The following is a 22,495-nucleotide window of genomic DNA, read 5'->3' as shown; positions in this document are numbered from 1 at the left end:
AGGTGGAAAACTTAAGCCTAAATTCCATAATATGGTTCACTACCCTCGTATTCTGCTAGAAAATGGACCATGCATCAACTTTTGGTGTATGCGTTTTGAATCACGCCATCGAGAAATTAAAGCAAATGCGCTGGTGAATAGTGGTAGCAAAAATTTGTTAGTTAACATAGCAACAAAGCAAATGCTGCAAATGTGCCAAATGATTCATTCTTTGGAAGTTGAAAAAAGTATTTCATTCTCTAGGCCTGAAAATAGTAGTAAAGAATGGTCGAACTTTTTTAAGCAAAATGAAATTAATAAATGTAAATGTTATCAACAAGTTAATATTCATGGCACTATTTTAAACGTTGGTATGTTTTTGATTCTTAATATACAAAACATTGAGAAAGAATTCGGAGAAATCATCGAAATAATTAATCTTGATAATGATGTTTACTTTTATGTCAATGTTTTTTTTGAAGTGACTTTTGATCACCATTATCATGCTTACATCGTTGAAAGTTGTAATAAAACTGCTCTAATTAAATATAGTGATTTACCTGTGATGGTTACAACTTTATCTATTAAGACGAATGATACTCATTTTATTGCTGTTAGATACGGTTTATAATTTTGTAAACATATTCTTTAAGAAATGAATAATTTAAGTGAAGATCAGTTTAAATAATAAAAAATATAAGCAAAGATTTTTCTGTGTCAAAACAGATGATTTGTAAGCATAATGTTTCAATAAAGGATATTTTTTATTAATAAACTTTATTTTAACACAAAATAACTTTATTTACTTCCGAGGAAATGATCCTATTCTATATTTTAAGAGTAGTAATTTGGTAAATTCATCATTAAATTGAGAAATTGTTGTCTACTACTTAACTTTTTACAAATTATATTGACAAAGATCCGTATAAAAAATTATTTTTTTGTCATACATGTAATGTTTATACAATTTTTAAAATGTAAAAAATGAATTTTATGAAATAAAGTTAAAAAATAAAATAATAAAATTACGAGTAATTGTGTAATTTATACACAAAATTATAAAATAGATATAAAAGTTTCTTAATAATTCGTAAATTTATTAATAAAAATTGTAGAAAATTACAAAAAATTGACTAGATAAAAAGCGATACAAAACTTAAAATTATAAAGTTTTACTACTCTGAATTTTTATTCATTTATTTTAAAAATATTAATTTAAAAAAATAACAAAATAGACACAATTTACAAAAAAGATATTAAAATACTATTTTTTCTAATTGTAAAGGAATGAATTAAGAAATCACAGTTGAGGGCGAAATTAATCATATATCTATCCCTGTCAACCTTATTCCCACTTTTCCAAATTTTGCGCAATTCAGTCAGTCGTCACCTTGATATTGAATTAAAAGCACCGTTTCGTTATTGCTCAAATTCATGTTCAAATTAATTCAATTAATTCTATCTAATTTTAAGAGTGAGTAAGGGGGTAAGTGTAAATAACAGAGTTAAATAAATTGAAAAATTATAACTGTTTTTAATGTGTCAAGTTATTCTATATTAAACCTAGTTCGTTGGTAAACAAAAAAAAGGTTTCGTATGAAAATGAACATAAAAAATTCTACAAATTTCTTAAAGTGAAAATACTCTCCAAAGTTAAAAATTTAAATGAAGTGTAACTCAATTTACAAAATGGCGATCCTGACAGGATACTAACGAACAGTGTGTGTTTAAAAAGTGATAATTTGTGTTAGCATCAACACGTGCTTAGCCATCTTGAAAAGGAGTATAGTGAATTTCCGCCATTATTCAACCACAAGATGATCACGTACCTCATCGTGACGTCATCACCTTATCACCTACACCACACTCTTCACATACCCCCATAAGAAAGGACGACTCATTTCCCTCTGGTGCGAAGAGAAAACCATCGTTCAGTTTGAATAGTCTACTCATTTGACAGTTATAATCATGAGTGACAAAGATAAAGAGAAATCTCTTAGGTTCATGGATCCACTGAAGTCTGAAGTATCCAAAGAAGAGCAAACCCAACTCTTTGATCATCTTTATCAAGAACAATCATTGGAAATAGAAAGCTTATATCGATCAATAAATTATGTTGAAAATCTGCAGGAAGATCAACATCAAGGCCCTATTCTCGAGAATCGCTCTAAACACCTGTATATGTCGTGGTCAAGCATAACATCACGTCATTATCGGCTACATCAGATAGCAACGCCAGAAGTAAAGAAAATTCGCTCTTATTTTACAAAGAAATGTTACGAACATCTAGAAGAAAGGTATCTAAACATCACTGATCTAATCTCACTGTGGATGACTTAATGTCAAAATCAGCTGTCATCAAATCAACTTCAACTACCAAATGTATCAACGCAAGAAGGATCCAACATCAAGCTGCCGACCATCAAGATTCCAACATTCTCCGGTAAGTTCACAGATTGGGTAGCATTCCGAGATTCATTTCAATCTCTTATTATTGATCGAAATTCCTTATCAAGTTTAGAAAAGTTACACTATTTGAAGTCATCTGTTCAAGGTGATGCTAATGAGTTAATTTGTAATGTTCCCCTCAATGCAACCAATTTTAAAACCGCTTGGACTTTGCTTGAAACGAGATATTCAAATATTCGTGCAACTGTAAATGCTCATTTAAATGAAATTTTCTCACTAGAACCGTTAAAAAAAGAATCCGCGACACAATTATTAATGATGCGAAATGTTATAAATCGAAATCTTTCCGCTCTTCAAAACTTAAAACGACCTACTGAATTTTATAGCGACATACTAATAAACCGAGTCGTTGTAAATCTCGATTCCAAAACTCAACGTGATTGGGAATTAAAATTATCGAATAATACAGAATGTGCAACTTTCGAAGAATTTGACAATTTTCTTTTAGCAAGAATTCGAGCTCTTGAGGCGCTCAATCACGTTGATCCGACTCAAAAATCTGTTCAAACGAAACAATCTCAATCTCAAGCAAACTCTACGCCAAAAAAAATCAAAGTCATTAACAGCAAATTCGTATGTAGTTACATTTCCCAAACCAGAGTACCCAATCTGTGAACAAAATCACAAAATTTATAAATGCGATAAATTTGAAAGTATGTCACCATTAGATCGATATAATAAAATAAAACAATGTAAACTCTGTATAAATTGTTTAGCAGCTAAACATAAGGTGCAAGAATGCACGAGCTCATACACGTGTCGAAAATGTAAACAGAAACACTATTCATTGCTTCATCGCGATAACTCGAATACTAACACAACACAATATAAATCGGAAAAGGAACATGAATTAGAGTCTAACAATAATGAAACAGAATGCAAAAACGTTAAAACACATTTTTTATCCACAAATAAAATTGTGCCAAAAACAGTTTTACTCGCGACAGTTCAATTAATGGTTACGTCAAATAATAAAAAAATTCAAGCTCGTGCATTGTTAGACCAAGGTTCAACATTTTCCTTCATATCAAATAAATTAGCAACTGCTTTAAACGCGAAACGAAATCGAGTGTCCGCAACGCTGTCAGGTTTAAGTGGAACGTCAGCAGGAACAGCATCATCAGCTGTTGATATAAATCTCATGCCAATCCACTCTGAAAATCCCGTCTTTCAAACTGAAGCATTAGTCCTTCCTAAAATCACATCTTATATCCCTGAAAAAAGAATTGCGTTAAATAGATGGCCTCACTTAGCAAATCTCGCGTTATCAGACGATCCATCAAATGAATCAGAGATACATATGCTCATAGGTGTCGACCTTTACGGAGCAATAATTTTAGGTGAAATAAAAAAAGGAAATGCGGATGAACCAATAGCACAAAAAATAGTATTTGGCTGGGTGTTATCAGGGCCGATTTCGTCTACAGTCACAGATAATGATCCACTTATTTCGGTACATCATTGTCTGTCACTCAAACAATTAAATTCCACAATCACAAAATTTTGGGATGATGAAAATATTCCTGATAAAAAACTATTATCTCCTGAAGATGAATTTTGCGAATCCCATTTTTTATCTACTCACAGTCGTATTCCAGATGGTCGTTATATGGTTCGTCTTCCGATTAAACAATCACCCCCAAAAATTGGCTAATCTCGTTTTATAGCTGAAAGTTGTTTAAAAAGAAATGAATCTAAACTAGCAAAAAATCCCACTCATCGTGATCTTTACACTCAATTTATGAATGAATATGAAAGTTTGAATCACATGACTCGTCTTAAAAACCCAATACAATCAATATTTCCAATTATTGTTTACCTACCCCATCATCCGATAATTCGGGAAAGCCAAACTACAATACTTCGAGTAGTTTTCAATGGCTCAAGCATAACATCAAATGGAACGTCAATTAATGACCACATGCATATTGGTCCCAAACTTCAGTTAGACTTACTCAGTATTGTTTCTCAATGGCGTTTATATAGTTTTGTTTTGTTAGCGGACATAGCAAAAATGTACCGCCAAATACTCGTTGATCCTCGAGATCGAGACTATCAACGAATATTTTGGCGAGAGTCATCAGAATTAAAGATAGAAGAATTCCAATTAAATACTTTTACGTACGGAACTCGATCCGCTCCATACCTTGCCCTTAGAGTCCTTCAACAATTAGTTAAGGATGAAGGAAACAATTTCCCAGCAGCGTCTTTAGTAATTCAACATGATACATTCGTCGATGATCTTGTTTTCGGGGAACACAATTTGAAGGACGCTTTAAAGGTCCGTAATGAAGTGATTGATTTATTACAAAAGGCTTAACTCCCCCCGCGAAAATGGGCAGGTAATCATCCTGACTTAATTGCAGATATTGATCAAGCAGATCACGGAATTTCATGGAATTTAAGTTCCAACCAAGAAAAGGGTATTAAAGTTTTAGGTATCAAATGGAATGCAAGTACTGATACATTCCATTTTCCCATTAATTTCGAAATCCCAAAAAACTTGACTCAACGTGTAGCGCTGTCATTGCTCTCAAAACTTTTTGACCCTTTAGGATGGATAGCACCAGTCATTATAATTGGAAAAATTCTAATGCAACGTACATGGTTGAGTGAAGTTAATTGGGATGAATCTCTACCAAAACAATTACAAACTGACTGGTTAAATTATTTTCAATCACTTGAATCACTCTCAAACCTATCAATTTCTCGTTGAAATTTCAGTCATCCGTCAAACCAGTGTGCTGAGTTACATGGGTTTGCGGATGCATCGAAAGTTGCCTATGGAGCAGTTATTTATCTTCGCATTATAAATGAATCTGGAGAAATTAAAGTTTTATTAATTTCTAGCAAATCTAAAGTTGCTCCATTAAAAGAACAAACTATTCCAAGATTGGAATTGTTAGCTGCTTTACTCTTAGCACGACTAATTACCTTTATAAAAAATATTCGAGCTTACAAAGACCTTCCTGTGCAATGTTGGACCGATTCTAAGGTTGTCCTCGCCTGGTTGAATGATCATCCATCAAAATGGAAATTATACGTAGCAAATAGGGTCGCTGAGATTCAAACTCTTTTACCAAAAATAAAATGGAAACATGTGTCTACAAAATCAAATCCAGCAGACTTAGTATCGCGAGGTCTCAGTCCTACTGACCTTCAATTTTCTACTCTGTGGTGGAATGGGCCAGATTGGCTCACGAAACCTTTAATTGAACAAAAAAATGAAATTGATTATTCTTTAGGTGAATTTAATTTAAAATGCAGACCGGTTACATGTCAAGTTAACACGTCAAATGATCATAATATAATTAATTCTCTAATGAAATTTTCTTCTTGTCAAAAAACAATTCGTATTCTCGCGTACATTCTTAAATTTATACGAAGGTTAAAAGAAATGGTTGATCACGTTAAAATTCCTATAAAAGAAACAAACAATAATTTGACTGCAATGGATATAATGTTATCAACAGATACTTTATACAAATTAATCCAAGAACAACTATTTCTAAATGAATTAAAAGATTTAAAAAAAGGAATAACAGTATCTCAAAAGAGTAAACTTTATTCATTAAATCCATTTCTCGACGAAAACAATCTTATTCGATTAGGCGGTCGATTAGAAAAATCTCAATTGCCTTTTAATCAAAAACATCCTATAATTCTAGCAAAGCATCCCTTAACAAAATCTTTGATTACTCATATTCATAATAAATGCATACATGGTGGCATGAAATTTACTTTAAGTATACTCAGATAAAATGTGTGGATTCTAAATCCTCGTCCCCAAATCAAGTCCGTAATTGAAAATTGTCTCCCATGTATTAAAATTAAAGCAATTTTAACTTCTCAAATCATGGCTGATTTACCAAAACCTCGTGTAACAAAACCAGAACATGCCTTTGTCCACTGTGGTCTCGATTACGCTGGTCCATTAAATGTACGAATGGAAAGCGGTCGTGAATCTAAATCGTGAAAAAGTTACATTGCCTTATTTGTGTGCCTGTCTGTCAAGGCCGTGCACCTTGAGCTTGTATCTGATTTAACAACAGAAGCATTTTTAGCTGCATTTGATAGATTCACGTCTCGTCGTTGCACTCTCACCCATTTGTATAGCGATCGAGGATTAAATTTTAAAGGTGCTGATCGAATGTTAAATGAGGCATTCAATCAAGCAACATCAGATGTTCGATTTAAAAATTTGCTCGCGAATGATAAAATTACCTGGCATGTCATCCCCCCAGCAGCTCCTCATTTTGGAGGACTCTGGGAAGCTGCTGTTAAAAGCGTAAAATCACATCTAAAACGCATTCTTTTAGACAAAACTCCCACGTTTGAAGAACTCACTACATTATTAGCAAAAATTGAAGGAGTGTTAAATTCTAGACCTCTTGGAGCTTACACTGACAGCGTTGATGACCTTGATCCGTTGACACCGGGTCATTTTCTAACAGGTGGACCTATTATTGCCGTACCTTCTCTATTAAACTTATTAAATCTGAATGCAAATCGATTGTCTCGTTGGCAACAAATTCAATATTTATATGAAAGTTTCTGGAAACGCTAGTCCGATGATTATTTACAATCTCTTCATCATCGAACCAAGTGGAGAATACAAAAATCACCTGTAAAAATCGGACAAATGGTTTTACTGCGAAAACCAGACTTGCCGCCAACAAAATGGAACATTGCTAGAGTAATTGAGTGTTACCCTGGTTCTGATAATGTAACGCGCGTCGTAAAATTAAAAACTAGTACATCCGAGTATGTGAGACCTATCACGGAGCTTGTTATGTTGCCTTTTGAATTAGAAAAGAACGATTAAGAAATTATTTAGATTCATAAAATAATCTAATTAGTATTTTCATTTTGTAAAATTTATTTCATTGTAATTTCATTCAAACTTTACGTTTAGTTTTCAATTATGTTACTTTATTTCGAAATTATTATTTCAAGGTTGGCGGTTTGTAAAGGAATGAATTAAAAGCACCGTTTCGTTAATGCTCAAATTCATGTTCAAATTAATTCAATTAATTCTATTTAATTTTAAGAGTGAGTGAGGGTGTAAGTGTAAATAACAGAGTTAAATAAATTGAAAAATTATAACTGTTTTTAATGTGTCAAGTTATTCTATATTAAACCTAGTTCGTTGGTAAACAAAAAAAAGGTTTCGTATGAAAATGAACATAAAAAATTCTACAATTTTCTTAAAGTGAAAATACTCTCCAAAGTTAAAAATTTAAATAAAGTGTAACTCAATTTTCACTAATAAATTTTAATTTAAATATTAATTTAAGTTATAAAGGTTTTTTGAAAACTACTCAAAAACAATGTTATTACGTAAAATATTGTATATTATTATTTTGAATTTTTCATAAAATAGATAATTTTCTTACAATAAAAATAAATTTAAAAATAAATTAATAAAAATGAATTTCTGTTTGACTAAATTATTTATTTATTTATTAATTTAATAATACTATAACTATATAAATATCCTGTACTTTGTACTATATTCAATGATCTACTGGTTAAATCATTATATTATTATATTTTTATTTGTTATATGTTCATGCGCGCGTGCATTTTAGCTTTTCTTATACGAGTTGAGCATCAACTGAACATGCTGGAATAGACACGCGGTATCCAGAGCATGGGCAGCTCCTACCCACAAGCCTGAGTCGCAGCAGCACACAGTCTATAGATGACTGCTGCTCCGTGTGTAGCGCAGCGCTTGCGCATAATTTTTTCCCGTCCAATCGCACCCGACAGACGATTAAGCGACAAAACAAACCTTGAATGTCACCCTACCGACCTCGCACGCCCTCGTACCACGTGCCTAGATCGAAGAGCCCTTCACCCCTAAGAACCAAACGGAATTGCACTCGTCCGCGATCTCCCCAGTGCCGAACACCCAACTGCCCCATCGACCACGACAATCCCCAAAAATATACAATTAAACCCAACCCGGAATCCGTTACCCCAGGCGAGTATTACAACATTCCCATTATTACTAATCCACTGTCGGACCCCAAAAACCTGCCACCTAAGCGCATACCATCTCTCCTGGACATCGTGGTAAAACCACCCAAGAAGGTTGCACCAGATTTAATAAAATGGCTCCGCCGCAGCAGCAAGAAAGGTTGCTGGACGTGTGGTGACCAGGGTCACTTATGTGAAGATTGCCCCAACCCCATTATCGACATCAAGGATGTTTGCCGGACATGCGGAGACATTCTCACCAACAACAAGTGCCCAAACTGTGCACTGACTTCCCGCTTGTAATTAGAAAATAAAAGTTTTTTTTTATAAATTATGTTTTCCTTTAATTGTTACCCAACTTGCCTTCCCTGAACTAATTTCCTTTTTCTTACTTAGTCTCACAGCGCCCTCTTGGCTTCATCTAAGGATGGGGGTGTTGTAACGTTGCAAATTTTTCATAAAAATATTAACAAAATTTCATGATAAGTTTGCATGAAATTTAATTGTAAACAATCATTTTTTTATAAACAATAATAATAACTAAAACAAAGATTAAAATTAAGACTAGTTTGTTATATAAACATTAATTTAATAATATAAATATTATCTATCGTTTCGCTTTTGCAAATTTTTGTTTTTCGTATTCTCTGAATATTTCTAGTATTTGAAATCATCGAAAACGACGTTCGTCGGTCAACCTGCAAGCAGAGTTCCCCTCTCGTCGTTGACAATTTCCCAATTTCTCTTGAGAAATGACTCCTCGAGACTTGCCGCTCTCGCTATGTTTCCCCCGTTTTCGCTTTCCCCTACCTACCGGAAACTACTTAGTCACCCAAATTAACTTGAAATAATTTTGAAATTGTTACCTTTTCTTGCACCTAACCCGAGAATTGTTATAAATAACAATAATACCCTGAAATTTATTAACTTTAATATTATTCCGGAATTTTTATTATTATTCAGAAGTATTATTTGTGAAACAAATAAGGGAGAATTTTCTCGTCAAATTTTCTTCGTAGTAAAAACTTCTTGTCAATCAGGCCCGAATTAATCGTTACTAAAGGCCCGCTCTGATTTTCGTATTTTTGTATTTTTGATATTTTATTGGATTGTTGGTTGTTTATTTGGTTTGTAATCAGAGTAGCTACAAATTAGGAACTAATTTCCTGAAGCAAGTCGATGGCGAGAAAGACACGGGTCAAGATACCGAAATTTGGATGCCGACAGCTGTTCTTAAAGTTGAAATTGGCCTATGGCTTTTCCAGTGGTTACGCTCCTTTTCCGGCGTAAGAATACAAGATTGACCAAGGGCTACCGGCGGGGAGAAGCAGAGAAGGACCAGCGAGGTAGCACGCCGACAATCATCGTTATCATCGTTCTTTTTTGCTCCTGCCTTCGCTGAAAATGGACGCGTTTTACTCGAATTAAGGAGATATCGTGTGCTTTTTCTTTCTTTGAATTTGCTTTTACTCTCGATATCAATATTAAATTTTCTTCTTCCTTTTGGTGTTTCTTTTTTTTGTGTGGATTCAACTGCAAGTTGCTGTAATTCTTTTATTGCTGCCAAGTAATGTAAGTTTGTAACATTATAATTAAAAGTGCTAAATTTAATTTATTAAATTTCGAAATTTGATTCAGCTGGCCTCATGGCTGAACAAGAGACTTCCTTTTATTTTGTTATTTAAAATTTTATGAATTTGTTTCCATTAAAAATGGATTTTATTAAAATTGAATTTTATTAATTGGTTATTCAATTTTGATTGGATAAAGAGTAAAATAATGTCTCTTGTTCAACCACGTGTTGCCTTTTGTTACCCTTTTTCCCCTTTTATTCTCAAGATTTTATACTAAATTCTTCCCTGTTACCCAAGTTACCAACCCCACAATAATTTTATTTTATTAAATTATTGAAATTACCCCTTAGCTTTCCCCAGTTACCATATTCGTTACCCTTTTTGGTACCCCTTTTTTTGGCTGAACAATTTGTTTAATTTATGAATTTTGTGTGAATATTCATGTATATTTTGTGTATTTATTTGTTGTATTTTATGTTTCTAAAATTGAAATTTTCTATGAAATAGTGATTTGTGCTATATCTTATTAATTCGATTTGTTACCCTCGTTTGTACAATTTTAACGTTTTATTTAAAATATATTTTATAATTTTGTTTTAAATTTCTGAGTATAATTTCTTCGAACCACGACGCTTCCTTTGACCTTTTGGTCCTAGCTAACCGGCAAAATTCTTTATATTTTATTCGTTTCTCAACCAAACCCCTTTTGCTCTTGTTTCGAAATTTTGTGAATTCAGTTTTATATTTGGATTTAAAATTTGGTGAATTTTAATTTTGTTTTATTTGAAGCGACGATTAGTAGAGAATAATGGTCTTATTTCTCTCTAATCTAGGTTCTTGATTTGGTTTGTAACTTGACTGAAATTCATTTTAAATTTGTTTGTTTAAGAGACGATTACTAGAGAATCAATGGTCTTGTTTCTCTGGAATCTAGGTACTTGTTCTTGTCAATAATTTTAGTATTGAAAATTTTAAAAAATCAATGGTCTTGTTTCCTTAAAATTTTATTCGTTTTGTTAATCTCTAATTTTCTTTTATAAGAAAATGTCCTTAGAAAGGACTGGCGCTCAACAAATTATTTGGATTGAGAAATGTATAAAGTATTCCTCTCTCCTTCCTTCCAATTGTATTGGGTATCAAGACTTTGGCTAAAATTTAATATTTTTTTTGTTGTTGTTAATAAATTTTCTTTGTTTACAAATTGGATCTTATTTATTGTTTGCTCTCTTTGTTTCTTGAAAACAATAATTTTTGTTGTTATTATTATTATGATTGTTTATAACAAACTGTTATTTTTGATTGTTCAAAAATTTTATAAATATTATTATTTGTTGAAAAACCCATTACAAAATGAAAGGTGAAATTATAAGGAATATTTTATTATATATCGAAAAATACTCAAAAATCGGTCCCGTGCTTAATAAATCGATTCAACAAAATTTTTTACTGTATTTTTGAAAAAAAAAATTTTATTTTGAAAAATTCTGAAGGGACATGATTTGAAGTATAACATATTTAAATTTCATTAAAATCCATTAAATTGTTTCAGAAATATGCACATTTAAAAAAAATCTTATATAAAAATTTAAAATGGCGTAACTTTTACAATTTTTAAAAATCCTTTAGTACATTTTTTTGTTATTAAATATAACTTCACCAAATTACAGAATAATCTAAAGACCCCATGCAAATTGTAATTTTTCTGATGGAGTCTTACTTTAAAGAATGTAAACAATAGTTATTTATGATACAAGTGCGTAAAATACGTAAGAGTCAAACAAGTATAATCTGATTTACGCACGAGTGCCATACGAAATTTTTTGCAACACTACAACAACTAAACTTGCACCAATATAGCCAATATAACTGTAAGTTTAGGTGTAGTAAGGGAACTGTTAAATAAAGTTTTCCAGAAACTAAAATAAAAGAATGTGATTGTACATTGTTGTTTAAAAGCTTAATGTAATTGTTTCTCATCAAACAGTCACAACGATACGTAAAGTAATAATTTAACGCACTAAAAATCACTTTACACACTAGAAATTACTTTACACACTGCTAGCAGTGTATAAAGTAACACTTTACACACCGCTATAGAAAGAAGTACTTTACACACAGTTTTCTTTGTGTAAAATTCAATTTTACAGGTCAGTGTTGCAAAAATTTTCTTTTTAAATTTTTTATTTAAAAAAAATCTATCGTAGACCCTTTAATTTAAAACAAAGAACACTCAAATGGATTAAAAATTATACGTTTTAAAAAGTTAATTGTAAAAAATAGCCCACTGTGATGCTTGCAAGTGATTTTTGAAAATGTTTTAAAACTCATTTAACACATTAGGCCCATTTCGTGACTTTTTGGAAAATCTTCTCTATAAGGCATAAATAAATTTAAAAAAAATATAAAAATCTGGCCTTACTTAAAGTTAAAGAAATTTATTTATTTATTTAATACATATCTCCGCAGTCTAAAGAGGACCATAAATGGATAACTAAAGTAGTGCTATAGCGAAAAATCGGGGTTCTGTTAATCAACTGTAGATCTTTTTTTGCTATATAAAACGGTTCAATAAAACGAGACAAGATGCGAGGTAGTCTAAAGTTAATCATGTTTAATAGCGTCGGACAATCAATGAGATACCTGATAATCTTAAAAATACATAATACAACCGATATAATACGCCTTTCCTCCAAAGTTACATAATAAAAACGCTGACACAACAATAAATGATCACAGCCTCTGGGCAGGTATCTGCCGTCTTTTTTGAAAACTAAAAATTTAAGAAAACGCTTCTGAACCTTATCTATCTGTTCTGAATACTTTTTAAAATAAGGAGACCCTATTTCCGATGCATACTCCGCAGGGGATCTGACCATTGCATTAAATAATAGCGTTAAAGTTGTAATGTTCGAAAAAATTTTTGATGATCTCATTAGAAAGTCAAGGCGTTTGTTGAGTGTAGTGACCATCGAAGAGATATGATCTTCAAAACTCAAATCATACGTAAAAGTTACTCCAAGGTCACATGTCGATGTCACTCTGGTAACAAGAACATTATCGATAGTGTAAGGAAAAAGAAAAGGGAAACCCGATTTATTGAAAGAAAGGATATGACATTTAGAGTAATTTAGAGGAAGTTTATTATCAGTGTACCAGAGCGAGATCGCATGAAGATCGTCCTGCAAGGCAGTTGCATCGAAAATAGAATTAATACGACGAAATATTTTAAGGTCGTCAGCAAAAATAAGTGCACAAGATTGAATATTATCAGTCGTTAATGAATGAATATTATATGTCGTTAATGTAAACTGTGAAAAGGGTTGATCCCAGAGAGGAACCCTGGGGTACGCCTCGTGTGGGGACGAAGGGAGGAGAAAGGTAGTTTCCCGAGGCTACTCTGTGGGATCGGTCCTTTAAGTAGTTGAGAATTAAAAGTTTGAGATTCATCGGGATATTTAACAAATAAAGTTTTTTACCTAGGATTGTGTGATCAATTGAATCGAAGGCTTTTGCAAAGTCCAGATAAATCACGTCAACTTGATATCCCAACTGCAAGGATTTAGTAATGAAATGCGTTATAATTGCTATGTTAGTCGTGGTTGATCTCTTCGTTATACAACCATGTTGATTCTCAGAGACAATAGACTTAATAGCATTATTAAGAGTTTGTTTAATAGTAAATTCAAAAATTTTAGCAAAATTAGGAATAATAGCAATGGGTCGATAATTCTTGCAGTCGGTCTTATCACCAGATTTAAAAACAGGTATGACCTTGGCGGTTTTCCAGATTCTCGGGAAGGTAGCAGTATTTAGAGCGATATTAAAAATGTAAGATAATGGAAATGCTAATGTAGTTATGCAGTCTTTCACGAGAAAACTTAATTAATTAAATTAATTTGTTTATAAAAAAAATTTTGTTTAATAAAAAATTTAAACAAAAATTTTTTGTTTAGATTTCTTAAAAGTCAAAAGAAAACTAAAACTTTCATTTTTTGACAACTTTTTCCTAAACTCAATATTTTCGTACTTATAAACTACTGAATATGGGTCTTCAATTAAAAGTAAAAAATTTCGAAAATTCATAACTCGAAAATTTGGACAATTAAACAAAAATTAAAAAATACGTATCTGTTTTTTTCGATACAGAACAGAAAAAAATATTTTTGGCCGATTTTAAGAGGTCGACTGAAATCTTAAGTGGAATTGCTCATATATAATGTTGAATATATAAAATTGTAAAAGTGCAGATAAAAATCACAGAATAAATTAAAATAGTAAAAGGACAAGTAAATCACAGAATTAATTAAAATAAACGGAACAAAGGAATTAAAAGCTGATTTAAATTACGCTTTTTGGCGGTCGTCGAAGTCTTTTCTCACCATAATCGACCAGCGACTCCACCTGCCACTGTATCCAACGATGATGATTATGAAAATGACGAAGTGTGCTTGGTTGGGGACTTTTGAATTAATTTACCATTAAATATTTTATTAGAGAATTTAAATTTTTGCGCTATGTGTTAGTTCCCTCTGTCGGAAGAAAAATGAACTACTTTTGGTTGGGGACTTTAAAATTAATTTACCATTAAATGAATGTTCGCGACAAGTGTCGGTAACTTCTAGTGGTTATTAGTTTCCAAAAGCCACCACATTTTTTTGTGAAGTGTAAAAGGGGAAGATGATTCTCCATTGTGGGGGCACACTGGAGAGGGAATTCGGGTATATAAATGAGTGCAGGAGCATAAGACTGCATCAAATGGATCCAAGTAGCAGTAGCAGAATGGAGCTGAACCACGAGGAGCAAGGCAGCCAGGCAGAGACAATCATTCTACTGTCAGATGATGATGAGGGTTATGCTGTATTAAACGATATGCAGGAAATAATCGATAGCGTTGCGGAAGTGGATATGAATCCTGTAAACTTTGTAGAAGATAAAGGATTTTACGAAAACGTGCGTTATTTGCAGGACGCTGAAACACAAACTGATCATCTGCAGTTTTTAGATATAGATATATCTGAGCAAGATGTGCAACAAATTTGATATGTACTGGGTATAACACAGGAAGATTTCTCAACGCTTGATAATATAAATGTAATTATCTTTATTATTAATAAATTTAGAAAATTTAAAGTTATTTACGATTATATTGTTAATTAACTTTGAATTTATTTTTAATTATATTCAGTGATTTTAAATAATTGATTAAAATAATGTTTAATATAAAATATTTGTTTTAGTGTAATGAGTTGATGGAGAAAGCGCCAAGTCCACCAACTTCTGAGGCTTTAAATTTGTCACCAGAGCGACCAGCGACTCCACCTGCCACTGTATCCAACGATGATGATTATGAAAATGACGAAGTGTGCTACAGATGTGAAAGACGAAGATACTTTCATCACTATCGCCCTAGTAATAGAAGTCACAGACGCCATCGTCATCGTCATTGAATGACAGAGAAAAAAAATTCATGAATCATCATTGAACGAAAGAAAAAATAAAAAAAATGTATAACTTCTTAAACAGTTTTAATGAAACCTGAAATATATGTGACGCGATCTGAAGAAAGGGACCTTAGAAGCAAATCATTTTGAGGTTGGGTTAGAGTTACTTTTTTCTTTTTTGAAAGTTTCTTTTTACTTATTTCGAATTAAAATCAGTGTTTATTAAATATTTTAGTTTTAATGAAGACTTAAACTTCAATGATTTATATTGACAGTTGATCCTTTTTTTGTATTTTCATTTAAAAAATTGCAAACATAACCTATAATTTTTTGCTTCTAAGGTCCCTTTCTTCAGATCGCGTCACATATTTTTATAAAAATTTACACTACACAGTTGTTTTATTTTCGTTTTAGTTGCAAAAAAATTATTTTAAAGAAAATAATAATGTTTAAGTTGAAAAAAGCTATAAGTATACTAAGATATATCTGTCACTGGTCTCGCAATACTGATGGTCGTCTCGTGTTCTCAACAATGATTCACTTTCTCTCCACAGTGGCGCTGTTGTCATCGTCATGCTTTCTCCTATGTTACTTCATCTCTCTCTCTTTTATGTTAATTATATTTTGTTTTCTTGTTGGCTTTATGTTGTTGACAACGATTAATCGATATTTTTTCTTCATGGTAGCGCTATTTGAGTCGTGTTTCTGTCGTTCTCTTATTTTAAATTACTTTTTCCACTCTCTTTCTTTCACTATTGCGTTCTACTATCTCTCTACGGTGGCGCTACTGTCCATTAGTACCGTTCCTCGTTCTTGCTTAATAATAATTTTGATTAATTTAGTTTCCACATTAGCGCTACTGTCATCATACTTGCTTTTTTTTGTAGCTTTGTTTCATATTTCAGACGTTCTGCTGTTTACCTTGTTTTCGAGTTTTGTTGTTTTTATTTCAACTTACGTATTATACACACCCATCTCTGCTGTTTGTGGACAAGTTTGTTCATTTAGTGGAAAAGACGCATAAGGTTGCAATATTGTGGATGTGGCTTAAGACTTAGTTGACTTTTGTAAACACGTCGTTAATAAGTTCAAAACAAAAAACGAGAAGAACTGAACGTGACTGTCGCTCAAAGAAAACTAATTTTGTTTTATTTATATGTGTGTATTACAAATTAAGCATGGAGATAAACGATTCCAATGTAATTGCTATTAATTATCACAGAAATAATAAAAAATATTTCTGTCATCGATCCACGAAAGGTTGAATTAATTGATTTGAAAGTGCTGCATTACGAAGTGCAACCAATAAACAAAATAATATTAGAATTGTGTAAGGAAATAGATAACAAGGTAGGATACATTTCGTTTAAAGAAATAAGTTTAAACTTATTATGTTAAGTACATTGTAAGCATGTGATTTACACATAAGCTCGTCTCTTTGTGTAAATAAATTAATCTAATTTAAATTGGTTTATATTTATAGATTCGTAAAAAAGAAGAAATAAGAGAGACTTAGGCAAATGGAGATTGCTTTTGTAAAAATCCAGTCCAAGAAAAGTCAGCTCAAAAGTATGAGTAAACAGTTAGAAAAAATGTGTGAAAAAATAATCGACCAGGTAAGATAAAATTACTTTTAATGAAATAAGATTGAATCTATGACGATAAATATATATTAAGCATTTGATTTGCACAACCTCGTCCCTTTTTTATTACCCATAATAGCAGTGTTTAACGATGCTGTTTTCTCCAGTGCAAGAAATCATTATAAAAAAAATATGAGTAAATTATAAACAATTCGTTCATTTTTTCAGATCTGTGAAGAAGAGAATATTAGAGAAGACATTAGTCAAATGCAGATTACTTTCAAAATTTTTCAAGAAGAAGAAGAAGAAATTCTGCTTAAGGGGACCAGTGGAAAGTTGAGACAAGAAATAAGTACATTACAAATCAAAAAAAGAACAGCAAAAACATGTGAAAAAGTAGATGACCAGGTAAGATTGAACTGAAGTTTACAACGTCAAATCTGACGATTTTCTAAGTAACAATTTTGAAAATTGTCAGGTTTGACGTTGTAAACTTTAGTTCAATCCAGGTGAGATAAGTTACTTTTAAAGAAATATATAAACTATTGAATTAAATTTAGTAAGCATGTGGAAATTCTTGGTTATGATTTTTTTGTCATGCAAGTTAAAAATGACTTATAAATTATTTTCCATTTAGTTTTAATATTAAATAATAATCAATCTTTTATACTACACAATTAAAATAAATATAAGTTTAATTAAGATTATTCTTTTATTTTACAGATCTGTCAAAATGAAAAATTGATTGAAGAAATTCAAAAACGCCAATTTGAGCTCACATCAATTCAATGGAAGCAAGATATACTTAACCAAATGTGGGAACAGTTGAGAGAGGAGAATAAAACACCGGAAAAGCAGAATGGTATGTACACAGAAATTGACAGTGAGATAAATGAACAGTTGAGACAAGAGAATAAAACACTGGAAAAGCAGAATGGTATGTGCACAGAAATTGACAGTGAGATAAATGAACAGCTGAGACAGGAGAATAAAACACCGGAAAAGCAGAATTGTATGTGCACAGAAATTGGCAGTGAGATAAATGAACAGCTGAGACAGGAGAATAAAACACCGGAAAAGCAGAATTGTATGTGCACAGAAATTGACAGTGAGATAAATGAACAGTTGAGACAAGAGAATAAAACACCGGAAAAGCAGAATGGTATGTGCACAGAAATTGACACTAAAGAAGAAATCGATCAAACGTTGAATGATCGTAAAAGAAAATTTGCAGTGATACACAACAAAATAAAACACTTAGATTCAATTCCTTTACCAGAAGAAACTCAAAACTACAGAAGAAAAAAAACAGAACAATCACAGGGGGGGAAATCGAAACCAAAGAAACATGAATTACACCTGGATAAATTGAAAACACAAAACCATTTGAAACAAGAAACACAGGAAAGGAAATCTAATAATAAAAAGGTAAAACACAAGTGGAAAAATTTAAAAATAAAAAAATAAGACAAATAAATCAAACACAAGAAAGTAAATGTAAGCCTGAGCTTACAAAATTTCAAAAAATTATAAGAAAAATAAGGAACACACCTCATCCTAATAGTTGAAACATGAAACAAGCAGAAAAACAACCTATTAAAAAACAAAATCTTCAACAAAACAGTTAAATTCAAATTTATAATCAAGAATTACACAATCACACACACAAGAGGTATTAGACAATTTTATCTTACAGAGAATTTGCATACCACCTAAATTAATCAGCCCAATAAAAACACCACCAGTTTCACAAGCATTAACACTAATTCCGATAACATTAGAAATGTTAATACCCATGTGGAAAAATTCCTAGGAAAGTGCTCCTTGGAATTTCCGCCGGAATTCTTACAGGAATTTCCGACGGAATTCCGTCGGAACCCAATAGGAGTTCCGATAGAATTCCGATAAAAATTCCGTCGGAATTCCGATGGTTAAAAAAAATTTTTTTTTTAGTGCAAGAAATCATTTTCGCAAGTTCTTGCTAGTAATGCCATGTAAAATAGTTCCAGGGAGAAAAAAAAATTTTTTAAGATAAAGAAAACTATCACTTATTTTTTCATTATAAATTAAATTAAAAAACATTGAACAATTAATAAAAGTGTAAAAAGCATCATTGATAGTTTAGACTGTTATTCAAAATTAATCAATTTATCATTATTTCGAAAAAATAATTTAGTTAAAATATGTTTAAAAATTTTTTTTATCAAATAACCTAATTTTATTATGTTTATCAATTAATTACGATTCAGTGAAAATAATAAAGTAAATAAAAACTCACGGAATATAAAGTATTTGCGATAAACTTCTAAATATTTTCTTAACACTTTTTTGTATTTTTTCAGGTTAAAACATGTAATTTGTTTTCAACTAAAAGTTGTCTCATCACTTCAATATTGAAAACTTGCGTACATTAATTTTTTATATATTTAAATGTTTATTAATTATATTCATATATTTAGTAATAACATAAAGAATCGAATTTTTCCATTCTGTACAAAAAGTGTTATCATCATTTGAAAATTTGGAAAGCATCAAAGTGACAATTTGTAATCAAGAATATTTTCTGTTTATTGGTTAACAAAATAAAAAGTATTACTAAATTTAGAAGTTAATCGCAAGTACTTTTTATTCTGTGAGTTTTTATTTAATTTATTATTCTCACTTTTTTGCAATTATTTGATAAAATTATCAAAAATAGGTTATTTGAGAAACATAATTTCAAAGCATATTTTGACTACTATTTTAATTTTTTTGACAGTTTGATTATTAAATAATGATAAATTAATTAATTTTGAATAAAAGTTAATGGGTTTTTACACCTTTATTGAATTTTCAATTTTTCTAATTTAATTTCTAATTTAAGAAAATGACAGTTTTCCGTATCATAAAAAATATTTTTTTTACTCACAGGAATTTCTCGGAAACATTTTCTCATGGATAGTGAAAATTATTGCTTTATCTAAATGGTCAAAATCGCGAAGAACGAAACTTTTGTAACGTAACAGTCTTTTTAAAACGTTTATAACTTTTAATTGATATATAAATACAAAAAATTTATATTCCTATGCAATATTGTTTTAAAAAAATATATTTTAAGATGCAAACATAAAAATTTATTAATTCCTTGTTATTTAAAAGTTACAGACAAAACAAAAAGACTGTTACGTTACATGCTCCGCGATTTTGACCAAATATTTTCCAAATTAAACTTTCACTAATCTTCATTAAACCATTGTAGTAATTTATGTTTAACTATAACAATAATAATGAATTCGATTAAAAAATATTTATTGTGTATGTTTAATGTATTCAATGGTATTTTGATAAAAAAAATTAATAATCATTTAAATTAAATGCACTTAAAACATTGTATTGTATATAATGGTATTTTTATTAAAAAAATTGACACTTTTGATGATTTGCAAATTTTCAAATGCTGATAACACTTTTTGTACAGAATGGAAAAATTCGAATCTTTATGTTATTACTAAATATATAAATATATGAATATAATTAATAAACATTTAAATATATAAAAAATTAATATACGCAAGTTTTCAATGTTGAAGTGATGAGACAACTTTTAGTTGAAAACAAATTACATGTTTTAACCTGAAAAAATAATTAATTAATTGATAAACATAATAAAATTAGGTTATTTGATAAACAAAATTTTTAAACATATTTTAACTAAATTATTTTTTTCGAAATAATGATAAATTGATTAATTTCGGAACTCCTATTGGATTCCGACGGAATTCCGTCGGAAATTCGTGTAAGAATTCCGGCGGAAATTCCAAGGAGCACTTTCCTAGGAATCTTTCCACATGGGTACTTCCACCACCACCACCACTCTTACAACCACGTGAAACAAACACGCAAGAAAACAGGCAATCATCTCTTGATGGAATGAACTCTGCATTGGATTCTATACCCTTAGATATACAATCATACTTATCATCTGATGACGATATATAAAATACTTTTTTTCAACGATTATAATTTTTGTTCAGAAAAAGTTTACTTCACGTAAAAACATAATTATTTTTTTGTATGACAAAGCTTTGTCACAATAAGGTTTTATTTTTTATGATTATGTTTTTATAATAATAATTTTTTGTTCAGAAAAGTTTACTTCACGAAAAAACATATTTTTTGTATGACAATGCTTTGTCATAATAAGGTTTTATTTTTACATTCTCATCACATGAGAAAGTATTAGTTTTGGTCGAAAATTGACTTTCGCTAATTTCATGAAATCTTGACGTTTTGGGGTATTCAAAATACAAACAATTTTCCTCTATAACATTTTTTCATAGAAAATTAATTTTTTTTTAAGTTTTTGGGTCAGGCTAGCTCAACTGGGTTAAAATTTTTTTATTGATTTTATAAAATGTTATAACTAAAATATATTCATAAAAGTTTTAACATTTTAGAAAATTAATGAAATTTTTTTTACACAGTTGGGCTGGTTTGACCTTTTTTTAACATTTCAATTTTTGGTCCTATCTTGTTGGAAATGGTTTTTTACATTCTCATCACATAAGAAGGTATTAGATTTGGTGAAAAATTGACTTTTTATACCTCAGGCACAAAACAGGCGCTTTTAGATAGCATCCAACAGGAACTAAAAGCCATTCATTTTTCCACTTGAATGAAAATGGCGACCTTTTTTCCCCATGGGCAAAAAAAACAGCTAGTACCATGCGTTACTTTTGCTCATGGAAAAAAAGGCCGCCATTTTCATATAAGTCGAACAAGTGAATGACTTTTACTCCCTGTCGTCTGTTAGTAGAAAAACTGTATTTCACATATGAAAGTAACTTTTCAAAATTTTAATTTTTTCGTTCTAATTTTTTTAACATAACTTTAAAAAAGAAAGTAAAATCGCGTTTTAAGCTTGAAACATTTTTTTAGGGTCAATTTGAGATTTTTGATTCACACTTACTGTATTGATAAAAATTACAAAATATTTCCCAAGTACCCTTAGGGCGTGTTGGCTAATGCAACACGCTATGCATAAAGAGCAACCTACGATACCGACGAAGTGTTCGTTCATTGTAGAAAAAAAAGTAAGAGTAATTTAGGGACGTTCGTTTTTTTAAAAGAAAGCTGAGATGCCAGAGTAACTTTTCTAGGAGATAAACACTTAATTAAAACAAAAATGTCCGAGTACATCAACAAAGAGTGAAAAGTCAGCCATTACGCTCCGGTCTACACTACACAAAAACCTTGATACTAATACTTTAAGAATATTTTATCTGCTTCTGCAAATCATGTTTCTGCTAAGAGAGTTAGTATAATTAAAAATAACTTTACAATTTAAATCATCAAGACCAAAAATATACATTTAAATCCACTTTATCTCGCAATCATCAGCAAACAAAAACATGTGATGAGAATGTAATCCTTAAAGTCGTAGTAACTTTAAGAAAAAAAAGTTTTATGAAACGTTTAATAGGAAACA

The 22,495-nt window shown here is 30.8% G+C and overlaps 3 protein-coding genes across 3 annotated transcripts; all 3 read left to right on the top strand.

Moving 5' to 3' along the window:
• Positions 1-3,103: 3,103 nt before the first annotated feature.
• Positions 3,104-4,102, top strand: LOC122503355. Its single transcript, XM_043613859.1, has one exon. It carries the CDS (start codon positions 3,104-3,106, stop codon positions 4,100-4,102), a length of 999 nt encoding a protein of 332 aa, XP_043469794.1.
• Positions 4,103-4,216: 114 nt separating this feature from the next.
• LOC122503354 lies at positions 4,217-4,768 on the top strand. The gene has a single exon (XM_043613858.1). The coding sequence runs from the start codon at positions 4,217-4,219 to the stop codon at positions 4,766-4,768; it is 552 nt and encodes a 183-aa protein (XP_043469793.1).
• A 14-nt stretch (positions 4,769-4,782) lies between these two features.
• LOC122503353 lies at positions 4,783-6,208 on the top strand. Its single transcript, XM_043613857.1, has 2 exons — positions 4,783-4,790; positions 5,173-6,208. The coding sequence occupies exons 1-2, from the start codon at positions 4,783-4,785 to the stop codon at positions 6,206-6,208; spliced, it is 1,044 nt and encodes a 347-aa protein (XP_043469792.1).
• Positions 6,209-22,495: the final 16,287 nt, after the last annotated feature.

The sequence above is a fragment of the Leptopilina heterotoma genome, unplaced genomic scaffold (genome assembly GCF_015476425.1).
Source record: "Leptopilina heterotoma isolate Lh14 unplaced genomic scaffold, ASM1547642v1 Lhet_26, whole genome shotgun sequence".
In the NCBI taxonomy this organism is placed as follows: Eukaryota; Metazoa; Arthropoda; class Insecta; order Hymenoptera; family Figitidae; genus Leptopilina; species Leptopilina heterotoma.
Note: the sequence above shows the minus strand (reverse complement) of the source record. Positions and strands in the feature narration are given on the sequence as shown.

Bases quoted from the DNA above. Each gene is read 5' to 3' on its own strand.
- LOC122503355 (XM_043613859.1), top strand. From the start codon at position 3,104: ATGTCACCATTAGATCGATATAATAAAATAAAACAATGTAAACTCTGT.
- LOC122503354 (XM_043613858.1), top strand. From the start codon at position 4,217: ATGACTCGTCTTAAAAACCCAATACAATCAATATTTCCAATTATTGTT.